At 40.4% G+C, this 21,476-nt stretch overlaps 1 protein-coding gene across 3 annotated transcripts in view; it reads right to left on the bottom strand.

The window, feature by feature from the left end:
• gga1 (golgi-associated, gamma adaptin ear containing, ARF binding protein 1) overlaps positions 1-21,476 on the bottom strand; it is a 46,015-nt gene that overhangs the window by 22,405 nt on the left and 2,134 nt on the right. For all 3 annotated transcript variants that reach the window (XM_060918926.1, XM_060918925.1, XM_060918924.1), the window contains exons 2-7: positions 10,290-10,374; positions 9,131-9,206; positions 8,152-8,250; positions 7,885-8,008; positions 3,251-3,351; positions 26-106 (exon numbers count right to left, since the gene is read on the bottom strand). In XM_060918926.1, coding sequence (XP_060774909.1) covers positions 26-106; positions 3,251-3,351; positions 7,885-8,008; positions 8,152-8,250; positions 9,131-9,206; positions 10,290-10,374 — 566 coding nt within the window. The remainder of the gene's footprint in view (positions 1-25; positions 107-3,250; positions 3,352-7,884; positions 8,009-8,151; positions 8,251-9,130; positions 9,207-10,289; positions 10,375-21,476) is intronic.

Here is a 21,476-nt window from a genome sequence, read left to right on the forward strand (position 1 = left end):
CACACTGAGATGCTCTCACACAAACCTCCTGAACCATTTCCTTAATAAGTTTGTTTGCCGCTCGCAGGTCCTCCGGGTGAGTGCTGTTGAGCAAACGTGACAGCATCTATAATAGAGAGATTGACAGCGATAGGTAGATAGCGAGCAAAAGAGAGAGAGAGAGAGAGAGAAAGAGAGGATAATTTGAGACGGGTATTTTCAGGAAAGGTTATGGCATTTTGAAAAACTGGCATGGGGCAATCCTTGCTGGCTCAATTCAAAAGTTCTAGCATGTTGTGTATTGATTATTTATTATGACGCGAGTTATTGAACCCCTTCTCAGCCTACAACAGCCAGAATTCATAATTAACACCTTATGCTTCTGCAGCCCTTTTTCATCAAGCTGTGTATGAACACATCTAGCAGGGAAAGCACAGAAAAAGAAATTTCACACAATTTCGTTCAGAGGGCAATTTGAAAATACCTAAAACTGACCCCTGTTAACATCCAAGGGGTCAGTGTGGACGTGGTGGAGGAATACAAGTACCCGGGGGTGTACTTGGATAATAAACTGGACTGGTCCAAAAACATGGACACCGTATATAAAAAGGGCCAGAGCTGTCTCTATTTTCTGAGACGGCTGAGGTCCTTCAACACCTGCCGAACGATGCTGCGGATGTTCTACGAGTCTGTGGCGGCCAGTGCCATCCTGTACGCTGTCGTCTGCCGGGGCAGCGGCTTGAAGGTGAACGACACTAACAGACTCAATAAGACCATCAGGAAGGCCGGCTATGTTGTAGGCGTAGAACTGGACTCTCTGACAGTGGTGTTGGAGATGAGGACAATCTTAGGGTGTATTCAGACCAGGATAGTTCGATAGTTCACTTGCTTTGGTCCGAACCAAATGTTTTTTTTATTTTTTCATTTTGGTGCGGTTCGCTTTCACACTGTACATTTTAGTAAGCGGACCAAAATCTGTCAACAAAGCCACGCGCCCTGAGGTCGTTCAGCTATTGGTCAGAGACGACACGCGCACAAAGCGTTAAGTTCAAAAGCAGTCATGGCGGCTTTCCGTGCTGTTATTCTTTTTAATGTCATCAAAGCTATATGTTTTTTCCAGTTTTTACTGTTTTCACAACTGTGCGATTACTATGCTGTTGTACAAGTAATTTATCAACAACGACGACAAAGGGCAAGGCGGCTACGGAGGATAGCGCTGATGAGCGCACATCATGTGACAGTTCTGGCTCTTCACACAAGTCGCTAGTGCCGCCACTTTTTGAAAGAATGTCCCTGATTTTAATGTAGGTCTGACGGAGTTTCTTCACTTTTAGCCGACATTGTTCTGGGGAGCGCGTGAACCCCTTCTCCTTCATTTTCTCACTGAATACAGCAAACACGTCGGCATTTTTGTGTGTTCTCTCCAAAAGCTCAGATATGTGGACATCTGCCCATATATCCACAAGGGTACGCGTTTCTTCCTCAGCCCACGTTTGCCCCCTACTCATTTTTTGTACTCTGTTGTCTAGCCTACCACTGGTCTGAATGACTGAACGACTGTTGTAAGGTTCCCTTGACAACCGAAACAGTGTTTGCACTTTGCGGTGGAGTGTCAAGACTCTGTTTCCCATAATGCTCGACAAACGACGGAAGCTCCCGAGGTACAAAAAAGCAAAACTGTCAGATTAGGTCCGGTCTGCTTTCACACCTCCAAAAGATCCGCACCAGGGTTCCTTTGGTCCGGACCGAGTCCGACCTTGCAGCTCGGTCTCGGTCCGCTTGTTTGGTCCGGACCAGAGTTCGGTGGTTTGTATTCAGACCAACCCAAAAGGTCCGGACCAAGGGAAATTTGGTTCGTTTGGTCTGGACCAAACAACGTAGGTGTGAATACGCCATTAGACTGTCCTTCCCACCCTCTAAATGAGGAGCTGATCAGCCACAGGAGCACGTTCAGTAAACGGCTGATTCTTCCACGCTGCACAACTGAGAGACACAGGAAATCATTCCTACCTGTTGCAGTCGAGCTGTATAACTGTGGTACACTGTCTTACCATGTATACTGTATCCTTAACTCAGGTGCAATACATGTATATAGGAATCATTGTATATAAAATCACTTCATTTTGCTTTTACTTAAGTTACTGGACTTATTTAAATTTGTTTTATTTTTATTCATTCTTCTTTCAGATGATTTTATCTTCTATTTTTAGACATGTTGACGACTTCTTTGATTCAGGAGCCTGGTAGCAAATTTGAATTTCCTTCCGGGGATTAATAAAGTAATTCTAAAAATTTTTTCATAGATAGACTAATAGCCGGCGGCACGGTGGCGTAGTGGTTAGCGCTGTCGCCTCACAGCAAGAAGGTCCGGGTTTGAGCCCCGTGGCCGGCGAGGGCCTTTCTGTGCGGGGTTTGCATGTTCTCCCCGTGTCCGCGTGGGTTTCCTCCGGGTGCTCCGGTTTCCCCCACAGTCCAAAGACATGCAGGTTAGGTTAACTGGTGACTCTAAATTGACCGTAGGTGTGAATGTGAGTGTGAATGGTTGTCTGTGTCTATGTGTCAGCCCTGTGATGACCTGGCGACTTGTCCAGGGTGTACCCCGCCTTTCGCCCGTAGTCAGCTGGGATAGGCTCCAGCTTGCCTGTGACCCTGTAGAACAGGATAAAGCGGCTAGAGATAATGAGATGAGACTAATAGCCATAATTTGTGATTAAACTGTCATCATTGACTGACTCAATATTATCAGTAAAAGTAATAAAACTATTATTATTATTGCTGCTCGTCAGGGTGAACAGGATGACAGCAGCTTTATTTCGGTCCGTGTTTAATTTATATCGTGTGTGTGAGATGGCCAATTAGACACTGCCTTATCATAGGATTAGTCTGGCATCCACATGCCCAAAGATGATTCACTGACTGTGCTCAAGCGTCATATGACATTTTCACAGATCGGATAATAATGAAATGATTAACACACCATTCTCAGTGGTGAATCAAGGCCATTATAATGCATCACAGGAAGACTGCTGGCTTTGAATCAGCTCCACTCGGTTTTAAATAATAAATGTTCATAAAGCAAATTTGCCTAGTCCTGCTTCTGGAGACATGCTACTGTGCAGAGATCAGTTCCAGCCTTAATTCAACCGACCTGACCTGCACGAGTTCTCCAGCGGCAGCTTATTTGATTGTGTTGATAGAATTAGTTACATTAGCGCAGGAAAGGCAGGGATTGGTCCTTGATTCTCAAAGCCACAAGTCCTTTTATTTTTACCTTCGACTTCTCTTCATCCTCAAAGATGGCGTTCTTGGGTCTGGGAGGGGGAGGAGGGAGGGGCTTATCATCTGGAAGAGCAGGGTCCTGTTTCACAATACCTGGAAGAGAAACAAGGAACTTGTCACTTGACTATCCACGAAACATATGTTGGGACTTCCTGTGGTGGTCAAATTCAACGGGGATGAAAATGACAAACACAGCATCGTTCTGTTTAGAATCAGAAATGTAAAGATTCTACGCTGGAGAGAATATGAAACCTTCACTGTATTGTTCTTAGTTCACCTGATCTCGCAGTGTTTGCGTTTTAAGAATTCTTGTCAGAAGTGAATGTAATTGCTCATTCATCAGGTCTTAGTAATAAGTCTGATGATTAAGATTTCAATGTAATATAGAGATGAAAGTGGAGCAAAGAAAAAAAAACCCTGAACTTTTAAAAGTCAAACTAAGACGGGAGGGGGCAACATCCCCCTAAAATATTTTAATAACATAACACGCAAAACCCTGCATTTTAGTACTTTTCACTAAAACAAGTTATAACTTTTAAGGCAAGGCAAGTTTATTTATATAGCACATTTCATACACAATGGCAGTTCAATGTGCTTTACAGAAACAAAAACAGTAAACAATAGAGAAATAAAATTACATAAAATAATTTTATTTTTAATCTAAAACAATTAATTAAAAGAATTAAAAGAAAATAAGAATTAAACAGTAGAACTAAAATAATAAAATGCCAAAAAGAAAAAAGGAGAAAAAGAAAAAGAAACCAGCGGAATAAAATAGAATAAAATTAAAGTAAATTTAAAACATGCAGAGAAAGTAAAGATTATAAAAAATGTAAAAATATTAATTATTTAACAGAAAGCATCTGAAAACAGCTTGGTCTTTAACCTAGATTTGAAGCTGCCAACAGCAGGAGCATTTTTAATGTCCTCTGGCAGTTGGTTCCATAGATGTACTGCATAGTAGCTAAAAGCTGCTTCACCACACTTTGTTTTAACAACTGGAATTATTACATAAAATAATTTTATTTTTAATCTAAAACAATTAATTAAAAGAATTTTAAGAATTTTAATTTTATTATTTTAGTTCTACTGTTGTTTAATTCTTATTATTTTCTTTTAATTAATTGTTTTAGATTAAAAATAAAATTATTTTATGTAATTTTATTTCTCTATTGTTTACTGTTTTTGTTTTAAGCCTTTTTCTTTTATGTACATTAATGATTAACATGTCAAAAATATCACATTTAATTCCCCTAGTTAATAAGTAATTTTCAGGAGTGCATTTAGAAAACGCAGTGATTTTCCTGCCTACACAGTTCATTACTTTGAAAAAAAAAATCAGACAGTTGAAGGTAAACTCAGCAAAATCCCAAAACAGTCCTGTTAAAAAGTAAAGGTCTGTTAGAGTTTCTAAAGCTTTCAGGTTTCAATGTTGGGGACACTGAGCCTCGTTTATCAATCTTTTAGTAGAGTTGTGCGTTTGCAGAAGCTAAAGTGAACTAAACATTTCCAATTCATATTTATGCGAGTTGAAGCCAATTGTTTACATTAGTTCGTATTGTCTGTAAATTTAAACACACCAATGAATACCACATTTCTCATGTAAATCAGGGGCGTAGCTAGGATTTTTTCAAAGGGGGGGGGGTGGGTGGGTGGGGGTGTCACTCACTGACTGGCAGCCTGAGTACATTATGTAACAAAAAATAATTACCATTGCTAGTTTTAGGCAGCTTAGAAACCAGCTCTTCCATTATTGCTGTTTCTTCCACATTTTCTTGATGTGTTCTAGAAACGGCACTAAAACTTAGCTTCGAAACCACAAAATGCAACTTTGATGGAAAAAAATATATAATAAATTGCTGACCTCGCTTCACGTCGAAAGAAGGAGGAAAGTTTTGCTTGTTTTGACATGGCGAATTATTAACACGAGGAAATACTCGTAATTCGCAACTGAAAAGACTGCAGCTACACTGGCAGCTTGAACATGCTTTCTAGTGCGATTGTGTTGCGCTTGCGCAGAACGGTGCCAGTCCTGTGCGCCTTAGCTCATGCACCTGAAGGCGCACGCTCCTAACGAGCTCCGGCACGCGCGCCGTTAACAAAGAACACCTGTCTTTAATCAATGAACTATGTTTGGGCTATTTAAGGACTGCGCCCATGCAAGGACGATGCGAAGTATTACGCCGCGTCTAGGAACGCAAAAAATCAGAAGAATAAATTTCTCTATTCGGAAAACAGGAGATTTTCAAGAGTTTTGTCAAATATCCGGATGACTTTCATCCCTGGTAATAGCAAAAAAAAAAAACAAGCAAACAAACCAATGAGACTGAAAAAAATAATACAAATACAATTTCGTGCTGTGACTGGACACTACTGCAATGCACTGATGAACAGTCATTAAATGATTAAAAATCAATCCCTTGCTGACCGTTTTTCACCGTGACGTGTTGTCCTCAGTAGGAGAATTTTCCCTATTCCCCAAATTAAACCAGCAGACAACCTTATACATCAAAAGGAGAGAAATTTATTCCTCCTCTGCAGCCAAAGCACAACTCAGCAATACAGCAGCTGTGACTTATCACTTTAGCTATACCGCAGAAGTGACCAGAGCAGGCGTAACTCTTCTACAGTGAGGTGTAAACAACTGAACAATTTCTCGCAGGTTACAATATAATAAACGTACATAATTGCACAGAAAGGGCGTATACAAGTTTCTACTTCTTGTTATTAGGCTTCAGAAGGAGGTTCCCTCGAAGCTTAACCAACAACCCTGCACAGGAACACTCCCTTATACAACCCCGACTCCAAAAAAGTTGGGACAAAGTACAAACTGTAAATAAAAACGGAATGCAATGATGTGGAAGTTTCAAAATTCCATATTTTATTCAGAATAGAACATAGATGGCATATCAAATGTTTAAACTGAGAAAATGTATCATTTAAAGAGAAAAATTAGGTGATTTTAAATTTCATGACAACAACACATCTCAAAAAAGTTGGGACAAGGCCATGTTTGCCACTGTGAGACATCCCCTTTTCTCTTTACAACAGTCTGTAAACATCTGGGGACTGAGGAGACAAGTTGCTCAAGTTTAGGGATAGGAATGTTAACCCTTTCTTGTCTAATGTAGGATTCTAGTTGCTCAACTGTCTTAGGTCTTTTTTGTCGTATCTTCCGTTTTATGATGCGCCAAATGTTTTCTATGGGTGAAAGATCTGGACTGCAGGCTGGCCAGTTCAGTACCCGGACCCTTCTTCTACACAGCCATGATGCTGTAATTGCAACCCAATACCATCAGAGATGCAGGCTTCTGAACTGAGCGCTGATAACAACTTGGGTCGTCCTTCTCCTCTTTAGTCCGAATGACACGGCGTCCCTGATTTCCATAAAGAACTTCAAATTTTGATTCGTCTGACCACAGAACAGTTTTCCACTTTGCCACAGTCCATTTTAAATGAGCCTTGGCCCAGAGAAGATGTCTGCGCTTCTGGATCGTATTTAGATACAGCTTCTTCTTTGAACTATAGAGTTTTAGCTGGCAACGGCGGATGGCACGGTGAATTGTGTTCACAGATAATGTTCTCTGGAAATATTCCTGAGCCCATTTTGTGATTTCCAATACAGAAGCATGCCTGTATGTGATGCAGTGCCATCTAAGGGCCCGAAGATCACGGGCACCCAGTATGGTTTTCTGGCCTTGACCCTTACGCACAGAGATTCTTCCAGATTCTCTGAATCTTTTGATGATATTATGCACTGTAGATGATGATATGTTCAAACTCTTTGCAATTTTACACTGTCGAACTCCTTTCTGATATTGCTCCACTATTTGTCGGCGCAGAATTAGGGGGATTGGTGATCCTCTTCCCATCTTTACTTCTGAGAACCGCTGCCACTCCAAGATGCTCTTTTTATACCCGGTCATGTTAATGACCTATTGCCAATTGACCTAATGAGTTGCAATTTGGTCCTCCAGCTGTTCCTTTTTTGTACCTTTAACTTTTCTAGCCTCTTATTGCCCCTATCCCAACTTTGAGATGTGTTGCTGTCATGAAATTTCAAAATGTCTCACTTTCGACATTTGATATGTTGTCTATGTTCTATTGTGAATACAATATCAGTTTTTGAGATTTCTAAATTATTGCATTCCGTTTTTATTTACAATTTGTACTTTGTCCCAACTTTTTTGGAATCGGGGTTGTAGAATCATCATATAAAAACAGTGACTGAAGAGAACACGGAGAAGCAAAACTGCCCAACACTCGGATCCCAAATGAAGCTGTACCGTCTGTGTGCTGCATTTCAAAAGTTTTAAATATTTTAAAATCCTTTTGAATGCAATTGGGGCAAAGTTAAAAACAGAAAAACTCATTTTTAATCGAATTAATGAACATACAGTACCATACTTCTAGTGTTTTTTTTTTTGTTTGTTTAAACGTTTGATAAACACCTGCATTTAGCATGAAACTTGCCAATAAACCACCACTGAAGTACATGAAAATGTAATTTTTCTCAAATCCAATAACAACTTTAAGCTGATCCAAGATACTGTATTATGTTGTTTAAATATCTGCTTGAATAATCTGATAACGATATAAATGCAACGTGTAGACATTTCTGGTTACCTTGCTTCTTCAGCATCTGATAGGCATCGGATATTTTGGTCTCTTCAGGAAACCCTACGGTCCAACTGTACATCATTTCTAGTACTTTCTTCTTCACGGGTTCTGGAGCTCGAGAGCCCAGGTACTGTAACAGAACAGACCAATAGGACATACAGGCTACACCTAACCGAGTCACCAATTACACAACCCTGCCGAAACACTCTGTATGACCAGAAAAAATTCTAACATCTGGGACTCATACCAAAAAAAAAAAAATCCAAGACTTACCTTTGGAGAAACCACTTTGATGAGCTCGTTGAGAAAGCGGAACTTCCCCACTTCATTATGGAACCTCTTCCCACAGTTCTTCATACATGTCTCCAGAACCTTCATACATCACACACACACACACATTACACTGTCTTTTTCAAACGTCAGTTTAAAGCCTACTGGTAATTAGCATCACCATTAAAGGAACAGTCCACCGTATTTCCATAATGAAATATGCTCTTACCTGAATTGAGACGAGCTGCTCCGTACCTGTCCGAGCTTTGCGCGACCTCCCAGTCAGTCAGACGCAGTCAGACGCGCTGTCACTCCTGTTAGCAATGTAGCTAGGCTCAGTATGGCCAACGGTATTTTTTGGGGGCTGTAGTTAGATGCGACCAAACTCTTCCGCGTTTTTCCTGTTTACATAGGTTTATATGACCAGTGATATGAAACAAGTTCAGTTAAAAAAATTGAAACGTAGTGATTTTCTATGCTATGGAAAGTCCGCACTATAATGACAGGCGTACTAACACCTTCTGCGCGCTTCGGCAGCGCATCGATACGGAGCTCAGATATCAATGTGCTGCCGAAGCGCGCAGAAGGTGTTAGTACGCCTGTCATTATAGTGCGGACTTTCCATAGCATAGAAAATCGCTACGTTTCAATTTGTGTAACTGAACTTGTTTCATATCACTGGTCATATAAACCTATGTAAACAGGAAAAACGCGGAAGAGTTTGGTCGCATCTAACTACAGCCCCAAAAAATACCGTTGGCCATGCTGAGCCTAGCTACATTGCTAACAGGAGTGACAGCGCGTCTGACTAACTGGGAGGTTGCGCAAAGCTCAGATAGGTACGGAGCAGCTCGTCTCAATTCAGGTAAGAGCATATTTCATTATGGAAATATGGTGGACTGTTCCTTGAAGAGGATAATCACAGAAATGAATCCCTCAGAGCTTTTCAGGTTTAATAAACCCCAGAAGTGCAGTATCTTACCGTGAGGGCCTGCATAGCTTCCCATTCCTGTGGCGACTGGATCTTGTGGGCCAAAAGCCTGGTGGCCAGCTGTGGACTGCGCAGAAGAGAAATCCAGATTACAAAAGCCATCAGATAAACAAGAAACATTCTGAAATGCTTCCCAAAACAGCCTAACTGGATTGAAGTGATGAGTGCTCATAAATTGGGATTATATTTGACTCGAGACAAAGGAAGGATAACGAGCTTGTGTGAATTTCTACAACCTGAGGGTAGTCACAGGTTTATATGAATACCTTTTTCTCATTATTGTTTCTATAGTAACAACTGGCACAGGGACTTGTCTGGTGGACTTTCCACATAATCCAGGTCTAATATGAAGCAGATTTAAAAACTTGGAGGTTTATCTTTGGTAAATAACATCAATAGTGGATATAGTGTGCTTTTTCTGTAAGAAGGCATTTATTTGACAATGATGGAAGGAAGGAGTCTCCAGTTGGGTCAAAGCTTGGGAAAGTCTTCCAGAGAGAGGACTTTGAGCTAACACACAAAAAAAAAAAAAGAGGGTGGCAAAGGAATGACTTCTTTATAGCTGCATAATGTATCATCTGTAAACATATCTACATGATTTATACAGTGTTGATGCAGAAGTCTTTTACAGGAAGCTTTGCCTGCTTGAATATTGGGAAAACCTGCTCATGATTATTCTTCTGGGAAGAAGTAGGACATTTTGAAGAACTGTTTGGCTGGCTTTACTTGCTAGCAAATACAATTTTAAAAATATTTTCCTCAAAGTGTGGCTCACTGGCGAGTAAATGGCACATCGCGGACGCTCAGACATTAGGTAATGTGGTCCAGAGTGGTCAGTACTATCACTTCACAGCAAGAAGGGTTCTGGGTTCGAACCTTGTGACAGACCAGGGTAGGTTTCCTTCCGTTTATATCCACAGTCCAAAAACATGCAGATTAAGTCAACTGGCTACTCGAAATTGCCTGCAAGTGTTAATGGTTGTCTCGGTGTTAGCCGTGCGATACTCTGGCTCACCTGCAACCCTGACGGATAAGTGGTAAAAAGATAACGGATGGATGGAAACTCTAAAAGCAAGCTATGAACTTTAGCCTACAGGCACGAAAGTCAAATTCTACAAAAGCACTCGGACCCATTTCAAGTGGAACTCACCCTTCAGGTTCATTGCTAAGCTGCTCACAGAAAGCTTTAATGCTGTCCCAGTCGGTCTCTCTGTTTAGAGGGTTGGTCGCTTTGTCTGCAAAAACGTACAGAAAATTCACTAGATTAATCCTGCAGTCTTTTTTTAAAAACGTATGCTCAACAAACCTCTTGTTTCGAGGGCCTGGAAAGCATTACAAAGACACTATAAATGAGTGTTTAACCTTGTGAATAATTAATGTAAAAACTGTCACTGCCACATTTAAAAAAATAAATAAATAAATACAGACGCTAAAACCCTTAGTGAAAAGTGAGCACAGCACACAAGCTATATATTTGAATCCAAACCTAGTATATGCACACCTGTGTACGTTTCCCACTGTATAACATCCCCTGGGAAATTAGAAAGTGGCGTTCTCTGGTGGTTGTGATGTAGTGACTAGTCAAAGGCATGAATGTTTACACCATTTAAAAATCGCACGGTGCATAGCTCTGTCACTTGTGCACCTCCAGTAGGGCTGCAACGATTCACCACGGTGCACCGAAAATCGCGTTCATACCTGCAGCACCGATTATCGATCCATGTAGCTGTATTTTCGGTTCGATCTGGCGACATTTTTTATTTCAATTTTAGAAAGCGATCGGCTAGAGCTTTGCTTCGAAATAAAACGTGCAATTTGATTGGTTTGGGTCTTTGCTCTTATCTGATCAGAGTAGCCGACACTTTACATGGCAACACCGTTGCTGGGCACCAAAATGGCGGAAGCCAAGCTTAAAGGTCCTTCATCTCACCTTAAATTGAAAGTGTGGCTACGTTTTGGGTTTCGAGAAGACACGAAGGACGTTGCAACGTGCCGCACGTTATGCTGATGTGAAGTATGAGGGAGGGTCAACTTCAAACCTCGCAAATCATTTAAAGCGAAAACACAACATGGATGTAAAACGAAGTAAGTGCTGCCGAATTGAAAACTGAAAGTGTTACAAAAGTAGTAAAACCAGATACGCGGGGACAGTTAAAACTGACTGATGCGATTTAGGCCCTGTTTACATTATTTCGAATCAGCGGATCATCAGATTAACGTTTTTAAAACGATTCGCGTGCACACAGCAACGCCAATACACGATTCGCGTGCACACAGCAACACCAATACACGGATACGCTAATCACATGACTAATTAGACGGCACGTCACATGATCCCAGTGCATATCGGGCATGCGCAAGTCACTCACCACTTGCAAGTGGAAGGATGGCAAGCGAACACCTTCTCCAGCAGATAAACACACCTGGCTGTGATGTTCATGTTCTCACTGAGTTTAAGCGCCTGAAGGAGGTTGAAATGTGTAAATAAACCTCAGTGCAGCTCAGCGCTTCCTCCTGTGCTCCAAATCACTCCGCCCTGAATAGCGAGTGCCCTCTGGAGGGTGCGCACTCCGGCCCTGCGCAGCTCACAGAGCGTGCGAGTGAAGCACACGAGCAGTGATTTGGGACTGAGCCGCTGTGTGTGTGATCCCAACGCCAGCGAATCAGGAAGGTGGATGTCACAGTGACGTTGTCCAATGACGACGTCAGCTAGAGCTCAGCACAGCGTATCCGCGTATTCTCAATGTTTACACAGCACCGGACCAGACACGATCTGGATTGAATACGTGGGCTCTGGCGGATTCCCGTTTCCCAACGTTTTAATGTGAACGGACAGTGCATCCGCGAAGAAAACGAGACAGATACGGTCTAATGTAAACTTGGCCTTACTTTACCTGTTATCAGTCAAAGTTTAGAGCCAAAGTTACAAAACAGTTTTACATGTTGCCGAGTTACGACTGTTACTTGTACTACTGTACTCACAGTACTGACTGAACTGCTCTGAATATGCATAACTATTAAATAACTCTCTTTGAAGAGGAAGGTGTTTGTGAGAGTGACTGACACTCACTACTCTGTGCTCAGGAATTCACCAAGTCAAGTTGCCAAAACATCCTTATCTTATACATTTTGTTTTAAACATTTTACACTTCCATATTTTGTTCCCTGGTCAGCATTTAGAAAGTTTTCATCTTTGCAGACAAATTTCAATGGGATTTTGTTAATTCAAGTTTAAAATCTCAGGTTTGCTTGTCCTTTATATTTAGTTGCAGAATCGAATCGAAGGGTCTAAATCATGAACCGAATCGGTGTCTTAGTGAATCGTTGCAACCCTATCCTCCAGCGTTCAAGATAGCCGGTATCACATCATAAAATGCAACCCAATTTTGAAGAATTGCTAATCGATTTCCACAGTGTATTGCACAGAAATGTGATGCAAAAAGTTGGCCAACTTCTCGAAGAAAATAAGCATTCCTTATTTCCTAACATTCCCAGGGTAACTGGGTTAGTCAGTCGCCGATTGTCCATTGGGGGATGGATGGATGGATGGATAAATTAATAATAATAATAATAATAAAAAATAGGGCCAAATTACTCAATTCTGATTGGTCAATCAAGGAGGGCTTTTTTCCTTAACGCGGGGCCGTATTTCTGAAATGCTATTGGCTAGTTCGTTGCTTGGTTACGGTTACAAAAATTCGCAAATTTTGTCAACAAAATGGCCGACTTTGCTGACTCAGCAATGCCGCGTTTCACTATATTTGACGAAGAAATGATAAACCAATTGAAGGTGCAAGCGAAAATGAAAATACCAAAAAAAAAAAAAAAGTATGCATTTTTGGTTTTCCGTGTTTAAGAAACGGGCCGCAGAAAGACAAATAAATGACTCTCTGGTGGCATATGAATGCTGCGAGTTAGACAAGGTGCTATCGCAGTTTTATGCAGAAGTGAGGAAAGAAAATGGGGAAAACTATGAACTAGACTCTCAAAGTAATGCAGGCAGCACTGGATCGGCATCTGAGACAAGAGAAATATCCGGGATCAATCCTGAAAGATGCTTTAGAAACTGATTCAAACGTGCAAGATAGTCTCGCGCCCTGATTGGTTCAGAAAACGTGAATGACAAATGTTGTGAACTTGAATGGCTTCCGAAATATGAATTTGGCCCTGTATATTATAAACAAGTAATCGTATGGTTCCTCGTAAAATTAAGGATTAATTTCACGAGTGATTTCAAAAAGTTTTGAAACTGCCCGAGTCGGGAAATCACTCGTGAAATTAATCCTTAATTTTACTCGGGCCCCATAAGATTACCTATACTACTACTACTGCTGCTACTACTACTACTAATAATAACAATGAGACGACGGTTTTCCATGAATGCGGTAAACGGACGGAAAACATGGAATCCAGTATTTGAAATGGAATGTCCAAAAAGTTTATTTGCACAAATTAAAACTAAATATGGGCCGGCACGGTGGTGTAGTGGTTAGCGCTGTCGCCTCACAGCAAGAAGGTCCTGGGTTCGAGCCCCGGGGCCGGCGAGGGCCTTTCTGTGTGGAGTTTGCATGTTCTCCCCGTGTCCACGTGGGTTTCCTCCGGGTGCTCCGGTTTCCCCCACAGTCCAAAGACATGCAGGTTAGGTTAACTGGTGACTCTAAATTGAGCGTAGGTGTGAATGTGAGTGTGAATGGTTGTCTGTGTCTATGTGTCAGCCCTGTGATGACCTGGCGACTTGTCCAGGGTGTACCCTGCCTTTCGCCCGTAGTCAGCTGGGATAGGCTCCAGCTCGCCTGCGACCCTGTAGAAGGATAAAGCGGCTAGAGATAATGAAATGAATGAGATGAAAACTAAATATTTTTATCAAATAAGCCATTACGGTGTCGGACTTTGCCTTTAACTTCGTTGGGGCATTATAACTTTGAAGCATAAATAGTATTATTCATGAAATTTAGAAGTACACCAAAGCCTTTTTTAACATTACTTAGAACTTGATCACAAAATTAGCTTTAAAATGAGGGCTCAAACAGATAACATTCCTAGCTGGATATGAGTAATGTGTAATGACCAAAAATGGGTCCTAAAGCTTGCTGTAGTAGTTGTACAATTATATTTGCATATTAGCACAATGATATAAAGGCTCACAGCAATAAAACATTGTTGTAAACTTGCCATAAGACTCCTGCCTTTATTTTCTGTTACTTGCACATTTATTACTTAATATATATTGAAAAAAAAATGCTACACAAAATTTTGGAACTGCTACAAAAAAAAAAAAAAAGTCATCTTGAACGTTGGTATCCTCCTACTGCGCATGGGCGAGTTTGTATTAATGCAGCGAATACGCCAAAAACCAAAGTGTACCAAGACTTTATTCTTAGATGAGAATATTCTGGATGGATGTTGAGTGCAAACTTTATCAACTGACCGTGAAATACAAGCAAATGACAAGGAGCAAAGCCTTTTCTGTGGCTGCATCTCAAAAAAAAAAAAAAACCCTCACATAGTGCACTGCGTACATTCTACACAGCCTTTATGTGCTAGCGCAAACACTAAAGGAATAGAACACTTTGGGACGTGCTGTTATAACCCTGCCTCACATCACTACTCCGCTGTTGATTACTTTTCTATAACAGCAAGTCTCGTTCTGCTTCATTCCTTACATAATACACACACGCGTAGGTCTTGCTACACTAGTTTACTATAGACAAAGGGGTGTGTGTATGGGGTTGGGACAGTTACAATTTCTTCGTGAGGGTAAACCATGGACACCTTTTTTTTTTTTTTGGTGATGTCCTATAATCCCGCATGAACAAATTTATTATTCAACAATAATAATCTTCTTACTGAATTTTAGATGCTGAGCAGCTTTTCCCAGTTTAATCAGATCACAAGACCTAATATTTCACATGAGTACTACTGAAACTTCTACCAGCTTCCAACCTATAAATAAATAAATACATGTAGATCCCCAAGAATTCACTATACTGAATGGGAGGACAGAGAAAAAAAAAAAAAAAATCAACTACACATCAGTAACGCTTTACTAAACCATTACGGTTTAACCGTATAGCACTGGGTCTCATCGTAGGCATAAAAATGATCACTCAAATTATTTTTTAATGCCATTTGAGCGAACTGCAAATAATGGTCTGCTCATGTCCAGTTACTTTGCACTTGTCAACACGGCTCAATTTCTTTATCATTTAACTCGTCACACGATCGTTATAATATAAAAAAATTTGAATGATAAGCCAATTATCGAACTCGGTTTTCACAAAATATTGTGATTTGTTAGAGTCACGCGAGCAATTATTTGCCTCTGCCTTTGGCATCGGCAAGTAATTAATTGCATGCTCGCCGCTTAAATCACAAGTCACAATATTTTGTTCAACCTCATCCAATAATTGTTTATTATTCAAACACACTCAAAACAGGCAACATCAATCATGATTAGATACGTAAGTATGCCGTGTCTCTTTCAGCAAGCAAGCAAGGTAAACAGCTCTTTCATTCCAAGCACACAAGACCGGACGTCAGAGAAGACCTCCTGGCCCTGTTACACGGTCCACCGACGACTACGTGTACACGGGTGGATTCAAGGTAAATTAATTTCGCAGCAAAACCCAGTAGCCTTCATTATGCTTTTGTTTGAAAAGTAGTCTGTGATGTAATACAGTGCTTTCTTTACTGATAGACAAACATTTTCCTGTAACGTTTAATTCTGTGCTGGAAAACTAATGTTTGGAAACCTAAAGTGTGTTTGTACTGGTTCCACAATGTAGAGGTCACAAAATAGAAATCTATAAAAAAAAAAAAAAAAGTTTGTATGAAAAAAAAATAGGGTGCCTCACACTTTTGCACAGTACTCTGTGTGTGTGAGAGAGAGAGATAACATGCAGTCCATCTCGACTGGGCATCAAGTTAAAAAAACAGATGAAAGTGGAGCAAAGAAAAAAATCCTGAACTTTTGAAAGTCAAACTAAGATATTTTTTATTTTTTTAATATCATAACACGCAAAACCCTGCATTCTAGTACTTGTTTTCACATTAATGATTCTTACAATAATGATTAACATGTCAAAAATATCAAAATTAATTCCCCTAGTTAATGAGTAATTTTCAGGAGTGCATTTAGAGAACGCGGTGATTTTCCTGCCTACACAGTTCATTACTTTGAAAAATATCAGACAGTTGAAGATAAACTCAGCAAAATCCCAAAACAGTGCTGTTAAAAAGTAAAGGTCTGTTAGAGTTTCTAAAGCTTTCAGGTTTCAATGTTGGGGACACTGAGCCTCGTTTATCAATCTTTTAGTAGAGTTGTGCGTTTGCAAGTGAACTAAACATTTCCAATTCATATTTATGCGAGTTGAAGCCAATTGTTTACATTAGTTCGTATTGTCTGTAAATTTAAACACACCGATGAATACCAAATTTCTCATGTAAATCAGGGGCGTAGCTAGGATTTTTCAGGGGGTGTGTGGTGGTGGTGTCACATACTGACTGGCAGCCTGAGTACATTATGTAACAAAAAATAATTACCATTGCTAGTTTTAGGCAGCTTAGAAACCGGCTCTTCCATTATTGCTGTTTCTTCCACGTTTTCTTGATGTGTTCTAGAAACGGCACTAAAACTTAGCTTCGAAACCACAAAATGCAACTTTGATGGAAATATATAATAAATTGCTGACCTCGCTTCACGTCAAAAGAAGGAGGAAAGTTTTGCTTGTTTTGACATGGTGAATTAGGCCATTATTAAAAAACGTTCCGTTTCCGGTCCACCGGCCGGGTGAGTGCCGTTTGTGCGAGTGAAATTTTTTTTAACGCCAGTTTTTCGACATTTTTTTTCGGGTTCGTAAATCTAAACTCGAACTTGACATTTACGCATTCCCAGGGCTTTCCACTAAGGCTCATACTAGCCAGCCATGACAAATAAGTAGCCAGCCGGGGGGAGTAAACACAAAATAAACTCCTGTGCACGCAGTTCCCAGGGTTAAATGTATTTTCCACAGACCATTTATTTATTCACTTTACTCAAATACAAAGTAAAATGGCAGTAAATCTTCTTTCTTTTCTTGCGTACTGCATCATGAGGCGTTCCTGGCTTGTAAATCTCTTATTTTCAGTGCATGACACATTCACGCGACTGAGCATGCTATGAATTAACAGCGACAACGGTCTGCAGTGGGGCTTAGCCCACTTAGCACACTACTGCCTCCGCCGAGTGCGCGCGCACACCGCATGTCGGGGCGCGGATGAGTTACTCTCCCCTGATCAACGGTTCAGTTTGACATTATTGTCAGTCCGTTAGATAAACATTTAATTTTATTAAAATCGAAAATTAATATTTAGAGCCTGTGGGCTACAAAAATAGTCATTAAAGTAGCCGGCTGGACTTAATTGTGTGGCCGGCAGCCGGCGCTTGTGGAAAGCCCTGTCGAATCAGCTCTGCGCATACGCCGTGCGGCACAAAAAAATGGCAGCCATAATGACGGAAGGAGATCCGGAGTTTTCAAACATTTGCTTAAGTGTGAAATCGCAAAATGGTATTCTAGCGAACAACAAAACAGTAAAGATTCAGAAAAACAAATCATTCAGTGATCATTTTAATAGTGTAATTTCATCCGAACTAGGCCTAACGCTCGATTTAGAACTACAAAAAGTCCGTGTGTCGGACATTTTAAGTACCTTTGTAAAAGTTTTGCAAATGTTGCAGTCAGCATTTAAAATGCTAACTTAAAGTTTTTGTACAAGTTTCAGTTGGTTAAACTGTCATTTTATTAAATGTGTCTGCTTTTGTAATAAAAAAAAGTACTGAAAGAAAAAGCAAACAGCATTGCGATTCCTTATCCATCCATAAAAAAAAAAAATCCCTCCCTCCTGACTGAAATTTTTTTTGCCCACCCGGTGGACAGGAAACGGATTTTTTTTTAAGGATGGCCTTATTAACACGAGGAAATACTCGTAATTCGCAACTAAAAAGACTGCAGCTACACTGGCAGCTTGAACATGCTTTCTAGTGCGATTGTGTTGCGCTTGCACGGAACGGTGTCAGTCCTGCCTGCCTTAGCTCGTACACCTGAAGGCGTGCCTTGGGCGCGCACGCCTAACGAGCTCCGGCACGCGCGCCGTTAACAAAGAACACCTGTCTTTAAATCAATGAACTATGTTTGGGCTATTTAAGGATTGCGCCCATGCAAGGACGATGTGAAGTATTACGCCGCGTCTAGGAACGCGAAAAATCCGAAAAATAAATTTCTCCATTCGGAAAACCAGAGATTTTCAAGAGTTTTGTCAAATATCTGGATTTCCGGGTAAATCCGGAAGACTTTCATCTATATGGCAATACTACAGTACATAACGATAAACATAACAAAATAATCCAAAACGAACCAATTTATTCTGAGAAATCTGCAGTTTTGTTTTTGTTTTCTTCGTCAAACTTGAGTATCAAAAAGAGCAGGCATAATCATAATGACCAGGCCTTTCAATCACATGAAACCTCCGTCGGATAACGTCGTAGGCGCCAAAATTAAGGTCAAGCGCGCAAAATATACTATCAAAAGTTACCAAAAAAAAGTTGATTAAATAAACTTGGCTGCATAAAACACAATGTCTTGACTTTCTTCTTTAAAAACACTGAAATTAGTGAGAATTAGCATGTATTTATCATAATTGACGCGAAATCCGCGCCATTCCCATGTTGTTCCGGGTTCGTTGAACTAGCCGTAAGCCTCGCGCAGAGCACAAATTCTCCATCAACGGCGATCAGCACGCCATGATTTCGAGGAGCAGTGAGACTCGTGTACCAATGACCAGAGCGGGATTTCCACATTAGGTAAATCATCTTTCTCCTTTTTTTTTTTTACTGTTTTATGGCAGTTGGCAAACAGCTTTTAGGTGCATTACCACTACCTTCTGAACTGGAGCGTGAACCAGAATGTTTACTATCCTGTTGTGCTAAATTATCCTAATAATTCCTGTATCATTTAAAAAACTAAAAACAGCCCTATATCCCACATTATCTGACCTCAACTGCAATATCTCTCTGATACCTGGTGTCCTATGATTTAAAAGACTGAATAAAAGAGAGCTATTCTGGGCACACTTGTGTGTATTTAGGATACAGCTTGCATCTTAAATACACGCAGTTGTGAAAGTGTGGGTGGAATCAGTGACTTGGAGCTTGGTCCTCTTGTTGTTGATGGTCTTAGACGCTGGCCTTTCATTTAAACTAAGATCTTTTACCCGACTACATGCTGTGGATTGCCCTGCGATTCTTGTGATGTGACTGAAAAACCTTGTGTGTCACAGGTCTGCGACAGGTTCGTCTCTTTGATGGCAACAGTGCAGAACTTGTTTTTTCATTCCCAGCCTCTCCTCAGGCCCCAACACATCTTTTAAATACTAACTAACTGTATTCTAATTATTTTTGTCATGTACATCAAGACGGATTAATGCTGTAGACATTTTGCAATAAAAGGTAAAAAAAATATTCACAGCTTTCTTTATTTATTCATAACTTTGTAGCTAAAAAAAAAAGCACGTTTAAACACAGAGCACTGGGAAAACAGCACTTTGCATGCACAGAAAAGCCCAAATTACCCTGTATCACAACGGAAAAAGCCCAAATTCAGAAATACAGGGTGTAGCCCAAATTATGTAACTGAAAGGCCTGATGACATTGCACCAGTGCTGATGGTAACAGTTTCTTGGTTCTTAAATCTAAAAATTTAGATTTTCGATACAAAAATTTTAACCTGGCATATACCTTACTCAGTATCTTTTCGGCCATTGCGTCTCCATCTAAGGACTGGTCCAACTCTGCACCTAAACATTTAACTTTTGAGTAATATTTGATTTCAATACCTTTGCACACAATGCCCAAATTCAAATTTTTCCTCAAGTTACTTTTAGAGCCAAACAGTATAGAGTCAGTTTTTCCAAGATGTAACGATAACCTGTTCTCCACTAGCCAATCACTAACAGATGATAATTCTTCACCAAGTTGATTTTGTAACGTGACTAAATTGTGACCAGGTATTAACAATGCAGAATCATTAGCATACAACAATAACTTACATTTCACAGCCATTTCCATATTGTTAACATACATCAAGAACATTAAGGGCCCGAGGACTGATCCTTGCGGCACTCCACGTGATATTTTCAAGATTAGATTTAACGCCTGAAAGATCAACAATTTGTTTACAATTTAATAAATATGACTTGAACCAATTTACAGCAGAGTCAGACAAACCCATACACATCAATTTACCAAGCAAAATCTCATGATTAACCGCGTCGAAAGCTTTCTGTAAATCAAACATTTCTATATAGTTACCGTTACCATGTCCATTTCTAGCCTAATATAAATCAGTTAAATGCAATAAACATGTACCAGTAGAATAAGATTTTCGAAATCCAGACTGAAATTCATATAACAAATTTGACTCATGCAAATAGAAATATCACATTAAAGCTCATAGGCAACGGTTTTAATTTTATGCACATTTGAAACTTTATATGTTAAAAAAAACCTCTAATTTTCTTCTGGTCACAAGAAGTATTGTTAATAAGAAATAATTAAAACAAGTTAGTGCGGATCGTGGCGAATTTCTGTTCGGCTAGTTTTGTGACCACTCGGCGCGTGATGTCATTTAAGACAAACAAACCGCTTGAGTCGAGTCCACTTCCGTTTACTTACATTGCCATTCGGCTTGAATGCAGATGTGCATTCAGGAATTTCCAAAGAAAAACCATGCCTTATTGTTGTGCAGTGAACTGTAACAACAGGACCGGCTCAGGAAGAAGTTTTTACCTTTTTCCGAGAGAGGAGAAGAGGCAGAGAGAGTGGATTGGCTTTTCCCGGAAGAGGAGAAGAGGCAGAGCAAAAGGATTGGCTTTTTCCGAAAAAGGAGAAGAGGCGGAGCGAGAGGGTTGGTTTTTTCCCCGAAAGCAGAGAAGAGGCGGAGCGAGAGGGTTTGGTTTTTCCCGAAAAAGGAGAAGAGGCAGAGCAAGAGGGTTGGTTTTTTCCCCGAAAGCGGAGAAGAGGCAGAGCGAGAGGGTTGTTTTTTTCCAAAAGCGGAGAAGAGGCAGAGTGAGAGGGTTGTTTTTTTCCAAAAGCAGAGAAGAGGCAGAGTGAGAGGGTTGGTTTTTTCCGAAAGCGGAGAAGAGGCACAGCGAGAGGGTTGTTTTTTTTCGAAAAAAGAGAAGAGGCGGAGTAAGAGGTTTGGCTTTTTCCAAAAAAGGAGACGAGGCAGAGAGAGTGGATTGTGTGCATGAAACCAGAGGGTTGTTTTTTTCCGGAAGAGGAGCCGACATGGAGAGAGTGGAT

Source organism: Neoarius graeffei, chromosome 4, assembly GCF_027579695.1.
Source record: "Neoarius graeffei isolate fNeoGra1 chromosome 4, fNeoGra1.pri, whole genome shotgun sequence".
NCBI lineage: Eukaryota > Metazoa > Chordata > Actinopteri > Siluriformes > Ariidae > Neoarius > Neoarius graeffei.